Here is a 12,215-nt window from a genome sequence, read left to right as displayed (position 1 = left end):
TGAATTGGGATAAAAATAACCAAGCATAGTTTTATCTTTGTTTTTTAAATGAGAAGTAGGTACTCTAGAGAGCTTGATGGAGTCTCGTGTAAGCATCTTTCTGCTCAGATTTTTGTCATCTACTTTGGTTGCTTTGAGGCCATTTTCACTCACTTCCTCATTCTTTGTTGGTTCATACTGTTAAGCTTTATCGATGAGTCCGGTATTACTGTGTTATTAACTAATTCCCCAAAGCCACTGAGGAGCAGGGGCCATATTTTTTTGGTTTTATTTTAAAGTTATAACACATTATACAAATTTATAGAACATATGAGAAACCAATATCCCACCAATTTTGGTATGTTTTCCATATATCTCTGTAATTAACTTTTCTATAATGCTTATCTTTTCATTTTATTAGGCAGCCTTTGTACTTAACAGTTCTGTTGACTGTAAAATGGTCTATTAAGATATATCATAATACCAATGCCATAGTTAATATTTATTATACTCTTACTGTTATTCTAAGCACTCTGCACATATAAACTTCTTTATGTCTCACAGTAATGCTATGAGTATTATCTCCATTTTACAAATGAGGGCACCAAGGCATAGAGAATTTACATAACTTGACCACGGTTCCGAAGTGAATAAGTAGCGGGTCCTGGATTCTAACCCAGGCACTCTCGCTCCAGAGACCATGCTCTGCTCTGTTGGACATTTAGGTTGCTTCTGATTTTCCCTTTTATAAATAATGCTGATACAAATATCATCCTGCTTATAACTTTTTGAATATTTAGGATTATACCTGTGGGACAGCTTTGTAGTGCATCCTGATGGTGGTCATGTAAGAAGGAAGTATTTGGTAATAAACTGTATGGTACTAATATGTCTTCATTTACCTTAGTTACTGATGAACTGCTTGTGGTTAATGTGATGAGAAATGTATGGTATATTCTTTGCCTGGATAGCTTATAAAAATTGAATTACTATGTCCCTTCAATTCTAAAATTCACATATTCCTTTTTTTTTTTTTTACCATTTCTAAAACCAAGATGCTTTTGTAAACAGTGTGTAATTTAATGTGGCTGTGTTTGTTCCTTCTTTTCCCTTCTTTTTAGGATTTCTCCTAAAAAGGTGTTTTTAAATCCTAGATGCATTGTTACATTTGTAGTGCCTTAGAATCGATGGAATACAGTCTGGTCATATTAGCTTTTTAAGGTTACTGAAAAGAAGGAAGATTATTAAAACATTTTATTTTACAGACATACAGTCTCCTGATGCTGAATATGTCGATTTGCTCCTGAATCCTGAGCGCTACACGGGTTACAAGGGACCAGATGCTTGGAAGATATGGAATGTCATCTATGAAGAAAACTGTTTTAAGTACGTGTCATTTTCATTTCAAAATTCCTGAAAGATGTGTTCATTTCTCTCTATAAACAAACAAAATCACAATGATTTAACAGAACAAATCAAATTCACCTTATTAAAGGATGTATTTGGACATGGAAACATACTTGTTCATTAATCCAGTTCCCCTCCGGGGAAACATGTGGACATGCGTTTCAACAAATAATTTTTTGTTCTTTAAAAGACTTAGAACAGTGTTAGACTTTTATGGGAATATTGTAGGCATTTCACAAATGTTCCTTAAGTGAATTATAGAATCTAAATTTTTAAATTAATTTTTATTGGAGTATAGTTGCTTTACAATGTTCTGTTAGTTTCTGCTGTACTAGAATTTCATTTTATAGATGAAGTAACCTAGAGCCGGAGAGATCATATAGTTAGTGGCAGGGAATAGATTAGGATGTATAATTCCTAATTCTCTTTTTGGTGCTCTATACTCCTCTTTTGTGGCTATAGTTATTTTACCTGCTTTAAAGTTAAATTCTTTTCAGAGAATAATTATAATTAGTAACATTTGAGCACTCACGGTGTGCCAGGTATTGTGCTAAGCATGTTACATACATTTTCTCCTTTAGTCCTTGTAATACCCCTGTGTTGTAGTCATCACTGTTTATAGACGGAGAAACTGAGGGTTGGAAAGGTTAAGTGATTTGTCTAGTGTCAAAGATCTAGTAAATGGAAGAACCCCCTTTGTACTGTTACCCACTACAATGGAAGCTGTCAATTTGATCATTGAGAGACTGAGACATGCTTCAAGTTTGTCCACTTGTAAGCCTCTAGGCTGTAAACAATGTATGTACTGGTTTTTGGAAGGGATGCGTGTGTTTGTGCGCGCCTGTGTGCACACAAGCGTTATGCTATCTCAGAGATGGGGATAGTTCTGGGAAGATTTCTGGAGTTCCCAAAAGTGGCAAAAATACATTTCACTTTTTATGTCAAATATACGCATAAGAGATCAGCAATTTCTTTTTTTGACTTGCAGAATTTCTACAGTTTGGGAAGTGGAGAGTTTTCATTATTTACTCATTTCTGCCATGTATTTCATTTAAATTCTCTTGACTATTATTAGGAATGTTTGGTTTACTGAGTTTATTGGCTGACTTTAAAGCTTTTTTTCCTTAATTTTTTTTGATGTGAACTAAAATAAAGTCCAACTAAAGCATTTTTTAGATTTTGTATAAGTTTTGTAGTTACTTCCTAACTAGTTTATATCATGGTCCCCATAATATTTCTAAACTATAAACAATGTATGAGGCACTAAATTGAGGATGTTAAAATACAACTTACATGTTCTGTTCTCAAAATGTCTCAAGCTGTGCAAATTTGTAAAATAGATAAAAGGACATTAAAACAATCCCTACACTCTACTAAAGATACTAATGAATATTTATTTTGAGATTTAAAAACACTTTAGTGACATACTAACTCTCTCTTTTTTTTCTTGTTAAAAACTACCTATTATTGAAATCATAACAAACTTGATGGCCTCAGGGCAAACTGATGTACTTAAAATTACCAAAGTGGAAAATAATCTACCCACACTGTTTTTTCCCTTTTTTATTTTAGTGCTTGTGTTGGATATTTACATTTTTTGCTTGTTTGTCTTTCAAGTAGGAGTGTACTTTGTGACACACACACACATATATGATATATATAAAAACATTAGTAACTCTAGGAGAAGAGCTAGACTGGTATTTTTTTCTTCCTTTGTTTGAAGAAGTGATTAGGAAATGACTTTCTAGCTGCTACAATGGGAAAAGATCAGAAACTATTATCACTAAAACAAATAACTACCCTCCCTTAAAGCAGTTAGAGCAAATAAGTATTTTATAAGGTCAGTAAAACAATTTTATTTTGGATATAGTCATTAAAAACTTTCGAGATAATTTCACTTTTACTTAAATAATTATAACATGATGGGTAACATATTTATATTTTATACTTTATACTTTAATTCTTTTGTTTGTAGGCCACAGACAATTAAAAGACCTTTAAATCCTTTGGCTTCTGGTCACGGTGAGTTATTTATTTGCACTGTTATTTTTCAGCCAGTGAACTTTGGTTAGAAGGAAGGAGAAGGCAAGATAAGGGTTGGCAAGAGCAGTTGAGATCATATATTCTTGTTTTCACCGAAGTTATGTCTCATTCTTGCAGAGTAATTGGTGTTGAAAATATTACACTTCAGTAAGGAGTATTTTTGTAATGAAGTTCATTGTGTTAGACTATCATAGGATTAAGTTTAAGTTATACATTTATTCTTTTATGCATTTTTGCAGAATGTGTGTGTTCAGGCTTTCTACTATTTGTACTCATCTTTTAGTTGAATGAATATCAAAAAACTTCTGCCTCACATCTTTCCTAAAACTTGAAATTGTTGTATATATTGGGAGTCTGATTTCAAATTCACATGACTTTATAGCTCATTAACATTTTTCATTTTCTACTTACACTCAGGGTTTGGCTTAAATGCTGCCTTCCCCGCCCAAATTTCCCTGATCCTCTTAACTGGAAGTAATCTCTCTCTCCTCATAAAGTGATCTTATGTATTGTTTTGTTCCTCTTACAGCTCTTTCCACTTGCTAGCATTATTTTACTATTATTTATATATCTATTGATCTACCCTGGTACTTTGGACATATGGGCAGCATTTATTGATTTCATCCCTTAATACAGAGTCTGGAACATAACAGATGGAATAGTTTGTTAGATAAATGATCAATGAAATTCACCCTCCTCATTTAATGGTCTTGTCTACAGTAGTGAAAATCACTTGTTCCTCCAACAAATGATTATCCACCATTTACTATGTGCTAGGCACTGTATAGGTGCAGAGGGGATGTAAAATTGAAACTCACGAACCCTGCCCAGTCTATAATACACAGAACAGTTTGTTGAATAAACCATTTCAAGTGTATGATTTCAGGCTTTTTCCTTAGGAAATATATATCCCTGTTCTCTGAATATGCGCTTACTGATGAAATCTTTGATGTACTTTTAGCAAATGTGGAATGGTTTTCATTTTTTAAATTTACTTGAAAAGCTGCTGATCTCATAGAGTCAATAAACATGAATTTCCTCCTGGAAGGCAGTGAGATTGCAACGTTCCCTAAATGTTGGCAGACTAGTCATTCTTAGAAATGAAAGAGCATCTTTAAACAAGGCTTTTGGATTTATATGGAGTCACATATGGTACTCAGTGGAAACTATTGATTTACTATCAGATGAAATGCAAATTCCCAGGCAAGAGATCATCTTCACTGTGAACTCACATTATGATCTGATAAGTTAATTAACCACCCTCACTTATTTTAAAGATAAATGGGAACAATTTCAATGTTTGTCGTTAGGGAACTGGTTAAATGAATTATGGTATATTCATATAGTAGAATATAGCCATTCTAAATGTTGCTGAAAATTTATATTCATTTATATCAGTGGTGATCAATAGCACGTTTAAGAGAAGAAGCAGGTATCAAACAGTATGTATGATATATATATATATATATTTTTTTTTTTTTTTTTTTTTTTTTTTTTGCAGTACGCGGGCCTCTCACTGTTGTGGCCTCTCTCGTTGCGGAGCACAGGCTTTGGACGCGTAGGCTCAGCGGCCATGTCTCACGGGACCAGCCGCTCCGCGGCATGTGGGATCTTCCCGGACCGGGGCACGAACCCGCGTCCCCTGCATCGGCAGGCAGACTCTCAACCACTGAGCCACCAGGGAAGCCCTATAATATATTTTTTATAAAAACATAATTGATATAATATCTAAATATCCTGTACACAAAGAAAACAGACATTTACCAAAATGTAAATGGTATTTATCTTTGGGCAGAGGGAGTTATGGATGATATTTTTTATTTTATCTTTGTCTTCTTTTTTTTTAACATATATTTGCAATGAGCATATGGTACTTTAATAAACAATGGCATTAAATAAAAGTGGCAAGGGCTTCCCTGGTGGCACAGTGGTTGAGAGTCCGCCTGCCGATGCAGGGGACATGGGTTCATGCCCCAGTCCGGGAAGATCCCACATGCCGCGGAGCGGCTGGGCCCGTGAGCCATGGCCGCTGAGCCTGCGCGTCCGGAGCCTATGCTCCGCAACGAGAGAGGCCACAGCAGTGAGAGGCCCGCATACCACAAAAAAAAAAAAAAAAAAAAAAAAGTGGCAAAATGAAGACAGTTTTTCAATAGTTAATGAGCAGCTGCATACAAACTGCTGAACTGTGCATAATTTGAATCTTACAAATAGTCTTTAAAAATATTCCTGAATAAGGTAAAATTTTATAATGTCAGTCCCGAGAGTTTGGAAGCAATAACACACATCTTTAGCAGAAACTGTGTTATAGCTGTAGAACAAATAAATAAGTGAAAAGACTCTGACAGCCAAATAACTGTGAGTCCTTAAGATATTTAAGAGTACTCTCAGATGATAGATTAGATTATTCTTTCCTGTCAGCCCATATTAAATCTTGGACAAGCTGAAAATACTCTTTATTCAGGCTCTTGGAGATGAAACCGTTTAGTCAAATCGGGCATAATTCCTTTCATCACCAGAAAGAGTTGCAGTCACAGGCACATCTCACTCTAAGATTTTATTTATGTGGGTGACCTGAGGAACTAGAAGTAACCTCTACTAAGTCTTATTTTTGTGGAAGTGTAGCAGTTTAAAAGGAGCATCTCGAAGAAGTTTTTAGTAATAAGCATTTTGTTTTCTTTTTTCAGGGAAAAGTGAAGGTAAGTATAATGTCTTTATCATACATCACATATATGAATTTGCTTATACATTCAGATGTTTGTTGGGCAAACTTGTTTTTTTCTTCCCGCACGTGAGACAAAGAAAAAGTTAATTTTTATATCTTTACCTGAAATTCTAGAGGTGACAGCATAGGTTAAGGGAAATGTGACTCTTTGTGTCTGGGATCAGGCAGTAGAGACAGCCTGCCTCAGCCTCTGATAATTCACTGGTACATCTTACCTATTGCATGTGAAAGCTAGGCATTTCCCCAGCCTCTGTCAGGGAAAACTTCTCCTTTACTGGTTGAACGCTAGTATCTGCTAGGTCTCATATAGGAAGGTTCTAGACATGATCAGAGTGTTGAGCTACCGTCTTCCAAGCTTGTGGTGACTCTTGGGTGTAGGTATCATTGCCAGCTCTTTAAGTTAATTGTAAAGCTAAAAGTTTTAACATATTTTAGGTTTACTCTGTCTTTTTGAGAATGTTTTTGCTTTATGAGTGAGACTGAAATGATTTTTGTTACTATTTGAAGATCTCAACTTGTCTCTCATTATCAGAGAAAAGATTGTTAACCTGTAGAGGCTGTCCTTAGAGAAAATATCTTATTTATGAGTATATTTATAAGTATTCATTTTAGTCAAGTATGAAAGCTGATATATTAGGTGATTATCTAACTGGATCACATTCAGAGAATACCTACTTCAGGATTATAAAACTGAACTGAAAATTTCTTTAGAAGGCTAGGTCCCAAGCAATGTCACACTCCTACTCCCCCCAAGTCATGGTCCAAAACTTGAAAAAAAAAAAAAACCTCAAAACCTAGAGGTTCCCAATAAGGAAACAAATCACTTGTAATCCCACAACCCCAAAATAATTGATAATGATAATAGCTAAGAAGACATGCTAGTACTTTTCAAAGCAGTTTACAAATATGAGTTTATTTAATCCTTCCAACAATCCTAGGAGGTATTATTTTTATCTCCATTTTATAGAGGCGGAAAATGAGTCCCAGAAAGGTTTAGCAACTCAGCTAAAATCTTATGATTTGTAAGTAGCAGAGTCAGGATTCAAATCAGGCAGTTTAGCTCCAGGGTCTTTGCTTTAGTTACTATCTCATACTGCTTCTCTGCTAACATTTTGATAATTATTATTATTTACATGTTTATATTTTTATAATAGATATATTTATAGTTTTATATATTATCGTTACCATGTCTACTTGCTTCCTTAGCCTATATCCTCATCAGCTCAGGGTGCTCTAGCAAAATACCATAGACTAGGTGGCTAAAACAAAAGACATTTATTTTCTCATAGTTCTGGAGGCTGGGAAGTCCATGATCAAGGTGCCAGCAGATCTGGTTCATGGTGAGGGCCCTCTTCCTGGCTTACAAACAGCTGGCCTTCTTACTGTATCCTCACATGATAGAGAAAGAGCTCTGGTCTCTTCTTCTACTTATAAAGACACTAATTCCATCATTGTGACCCCACCCTCATGACCTTACTTTGGTCTAATTACCTCCCAAAGACCCCACCTCCAAATACCATCACATGGGGAGCAGTGGGGGTTAGGGGAAGGGTTTAGGGCTTCAACATATGAATTTTAGGGGGGACACAAACATTCACCCATAATAACCTAAATTTCTAGAAATGGATCTACTGGATCAAAGGATAAGGACATTTTAGGCTCTTTATACATATGACCAGATTGCTTTTTGTCATTGGAAGGGTGTGCTAATTTACACCCCTTCCAGTCATTGTGCCTGCTAGTTTTACCTGACCCTCATCTGCATTAAGTATTATATTTTTACCTTTACTCTTTAAAGTTGTATCTTTATAGTTTTAATTTGAATTTTTATTTATTTTTTTATTGAGGTATAGTTGATGTACAATATTATATAAGTTTCAGGTGTACAGCATAGTGATTCACAATTTTTAAAGGTTATACTCCATTTATAGTTATTTTAAAATATTGGCTACATTCCCTGTGTTGTACAATATATGTTTAATTTGCATTTTATTGTTAGGCTAAACAATTTTTATCTGTTACTACCATTTATATTTTCCCTTTATGAATTCTCTATTCATATTTTTTGCCCATTCTTAATGGGCACTTTGGCATTTTTATTCAGTTTGTGAGCTCTTTATATACTTAGGATATTATCCTTTGTTGTATTTGCATTTTACCCAGTTTGTTGTTTGCATTTTGCTTTTGTTTATGAAGTTTTCTGACACACAGATGTTTTACGTTTTTATGTAGTCTCTAAATATATAAATTTATTGTTTATTTCCTTTGTCATTTCTTCCATTACTTTTATGCTTGTTTGGTTCATTATTAATATTGCTATAAACAACTTTGTAAAAAGAACTGTATAATACAATGTTTGTCATCACTAGTAAGTGTATACATAGAATGTTCACAGTTATAATAATTATTTCTTATGCCTTTTTATATATTATTTCAAATAAACATTTTCATGCATTGTCGTGTTCCACATTCTTCTCATTTTAATAGTTTTATATTATTCAACCATGTTAACTAGTATATAGTATTCTATCATGTCAGCTTAGGCCTTGTATATTTTGATTATTTCAGGTTTTAAAAATTATATATAACATAATCATCTTTCTGCAGATTATCCACCCCCCACCTCCATTTTGAGTTATTTCTTAAGACCATAATTCTAAAAGCAGAATTGTCAAGTCTAAGTATATGAACAGTGATCTTATTATGTCATAAAATATAAATGATGTTTGGTTTTTGTAATATCTCCTTGAATTGCTCTTTTGAAATATTGAATGGCATATAATACTACCACTATATAATAATATACCTCCAATACTATTTTATAATTTTTATTTAACTTTTCTCATTTTAAAAAGTGTATAATGAGTTCTTAATTTTTATAGCATGAATTGTTACTAAGGCTAAGTATTTTTCCATGTATTTATTTACTATTTAAATTCTGTGTTTTGACCTCTTATAAAACATTTTATCCAGAAAGTTATGAGGCTGGGGCCACCTAAGGCAATGCTAAAGCCTTCTAAAGACCAAGCAGCCAAGTAGAACTTAAAGTGAATCCATACCAAGAACCTCTCTCTTTCCTTTACAAACAAAATTTGGACCTTTGAATCACTGTTTGTCAAAACTTTGCTATAGTATTTTAAAACTTTTGAAAAACGTACATTTTGGCATTTTTACAATCTTGTGACTTATTTTTCTTTTTATTTCAGAGAACACTTTTTACAGTTGGCTAGAAGGTAATTGAACATTTTTAAGCAAATTTAAATAACATTTTTTTCATTTTTAAATGCACGTAAAATTAATTTTCTGCCTTACAAATTTCACATATGAAATTTATATTTCCAAATTACTTTTTGTAGGCCTCTGTGTAGAAAAAAGAGCATTCTACAAGCTTATTTCTGGCCTCCATGCAAGCATTAATGTGCATTTGTGTGCACGGTATCTTCTACAAGGTATGTGACATTTTACTTTTATTCACTTTACCACACTTATTTTCAGGTGTTCTTAAAATTTTCTTGGTATTTACCTGGATAAGAAAGGATTGACCCTATTGAATATTAGGCAGTAAAAGATTTGTTCTTAAATGGTAGTAATCAGGAATGTGAGAACCATGGACCTTATAAGGAAAAGTTCAGCCTGTTCTTAGCTCTCTTCACCTTCTTTTAAGAAGCTGCTCAAAATCATACATGTCACTTTGGAAATGTTCTTTTGTTGTGGGAATTAAAAAAGCTCTCAAGAGCATAGTTTGTTTTTCATTAGATATTACTGTATCAGAATCCTTATATTTGTGTGCCGGCTTCAGGCCTGGAGTTTAACAGGTAAAAGCATTTTTTCTGCTGCTCTTCATGCTTTACGAAGGCTGTTGAAAAATTAGACCATGTTGGAGTTTCATCAGTAACATATTTCTTCTAGAATTAAAGTATCTTTTACTTCTTAGAAACAAAATCATAGTAACTTTAATTAGGGCTTCAAACTCATTAGTAATGTCAGATAGTCATTTTTGACTTCTGTATCTTGGTTTTATGAATATGTTTATATTCAGAAATTTGATTTTATTAGTCCTGGTTTCTCAGTAAAATACTGAGTTTATTTTCCTTTTAAGGATGGCTTCTAGAAGATAAAATATTAATATGGAACTATTAAAGGCTAAATTATATAAAACAGTTTTCATGGTTGTATTGATTTTATATATATATATATATATATATATATATATATATATATATATATATTTTTTTTTTTTTTTTTTGGTGGTATGTGGGCCTCTCACTGCTGCGGCCTCTCCCGCTGCGGAGCACAGGCTCCGGACGCGCAGTCCCAGCGGCCACAGCTCACGGGCCCAGCCGCTCCGCGGCACGCGGGATCCTCCCGGGCCGGGGCACGAACCCGCGTCCCCCGCATCAGCAGGCAGACTCTCAACCACTGCGCCACCAGGGAAGCCTTGATTATATATTTTAAAATATAAAATCAAATTAGCTTCTGCAGGCATCAATAACCTAATATAAGTAAAATGAAACTTACTTAATTTTAAAATGCAGTTTTTTAAATATTTAATTCTTCTTTCTTCTCAGATACCTGGTTGGAAAAAATATGGGGACATAACATTACAGAATTTCAGCAGCGATTTGATGGAATTTTAACTGAAGGAGAAGGTCCACGAAGGCTTAAGAACTTGTATTTTCTCTACTTAATAGAATTAAGGGCTTTATCTAAAGTGGTACCATTCTTTGAGCGCCAGGATTTTCAACTCTTCACTGGAAATAAAGTTCAAGATGCAGAAAACAAAATGTTACTTCTGGAAATACTTCATGAAATCAAGTAAATTGTGTATTACAACTTATACATTAATAGAAGAGTGACAAGTGGTATCCAAAATTAAATTCATAAATATTCAACTTAGAGAAAGGAAAACTATCTAAAAAATAATTAAAAGCTAATTCTGCTCATAGGTCTTTTAGAATTGAGTTTTGGTTTTGTTTTCATTTTGACTTATGTACTAGAAGGCATATATTTTTAGTTTTAAGAGCCATTCTTTTGGTATTTGATACTTGCATTATTTTCATATTTAGTTGAACAGGTTGGGTTTGGGGCATAACTTCTACTATATTATACAGTTAGCTTTTATATTTGAGGATAAGAATTTGTTTGGGGGCATAGAATTTTGATTTTACTATCTATTCTACTCTATTTTACTTATATTATTCATCACTGACCAGCAAAATGTGGTATCAGCAGGACTTTTAATGTTTTATAATACATGAAAATATTTTCTGTTCTATGCAGAGAATATATTTTATTTATTTATGTTTTAATGTAGGTCATTTCCTTTGCATTTTGATGAGAATTCATTTTTTGCTGGGGACAAAAAAGAAGCAAACAAACTAAAGGTAATAATTTTATACTCTAACTTAATTTTTAAATGCAAACTCATGCAAGTATGAATAAAGGCCGTGTTTTTATTCTTAACAATAAATCTTGATATACATCCTGAAATTAGAAGAAAAGTCAGAGTCATAATCTTTCTTTTCCTCAAGAAAAAAGGATGTCCAAAAGCAGGTCCAACTTAAGATCTAGTTTGTGTTGTTTTCAAAATAACAACAGAAATGTGTACTCTTTACAGAAGGCTTTAATTTCACATGGATGCTCTCATGTAGTAAATAGAACTTATGAATGTAAGGAAAGGGATCTAGAGCACAAGGGGCAGAATTAGTCTGTCTTTCACTAGAGAGAATTCTGAAAATAGTTTTGGCTAAATTACAGGATGCTCTTTAGGGGGAGAGGTTACAGTATTGTTTTGTCAGTTCATCTCATTCACTGGGAATTAAAGAAATTTAGTTACACCAGGATGCAGTTCTGGGAAGAACAGAAGACCTGAGGTCACACAAAATGGGCTCTGGTCTTTGCCTTACTTCTTAATAGAGGTATGACCCCAGGCAAGACCATCTTTGTGCGTATTTGCCTCAAAATACTACACATAAAAAATCTCACTGGGAAGATTTATTAAACGCTCACTGGGTGTAGAGCATGATTTTTGTCACTAAAGGGAGAGATGCTTCTACCTCGGGAT

The 12,215-nt window shown here is 33.8% G+C and overlaps 1 protein-coding gene across 11 annotated transcripts in view; it reads left to right on the top strand.

Moving 5' to 3' along the window:
- ERO1A (endoplasmic reticulum oxidoreductase 1 alpha) overlaps positions 1-12,215 on the top strand; it is a gene marked incomplete at both ends in the record, with an annotated part of 41,639 nt that overhangs the window by 24,024 nt on the left and 5,400 nt on the right. For 5 of the 11 annotated variants that reach the window (XM_079700486.1, XM_079700493.1, XM_079700490.1 and 2 more), the window contains 6 exons: positions 1,245-1,365; positions 3,362-3,408; positions 9,358-9,384; positions 9,508-9,600; positions 10,720-10,966; positions 11,466-11,535. In XM_079700486.1, the coding sequence (XP_079556612.1) occupies positions 1,245-1,365; positions 3,362-3,408; positions 9,358-9,384; positions 9,508-9,600; positions 10,720-10,966; positions 11,466-11,535 (605 nt within the window). Of the gene's footprint in view, positions 1-1,244; positions 1,366-3,361; positions 3,409-6,113; positions 6,126-9,357; positions 9,385-9,507; positions 9,601-10,719; positions 10,967-11,465; positions 11,536-12,215 lie in introns of all 11 variants that reach the window. The other 6 variants (XM_079700489.1, XM_079700487.1, XM_079700491.1 and 3 more) reach the window with 6 other exon arrangements.

Source organism: Hyperoodon ampullatus, assembly GCF_949752795.1.
Source record: "Hyperoodon ampullatus genome assembly, chromosome: 3".
Lineage (NCBI taxonomy): Eukaryota > Metazoa > Chordata > Mammalia > Artiodactyla > Ziphiidae > Hyperoodon > Hyperoodon ampullatus.
This window is presented reverse-complemented; position numbering and strand designations above follow the sequence as displayed.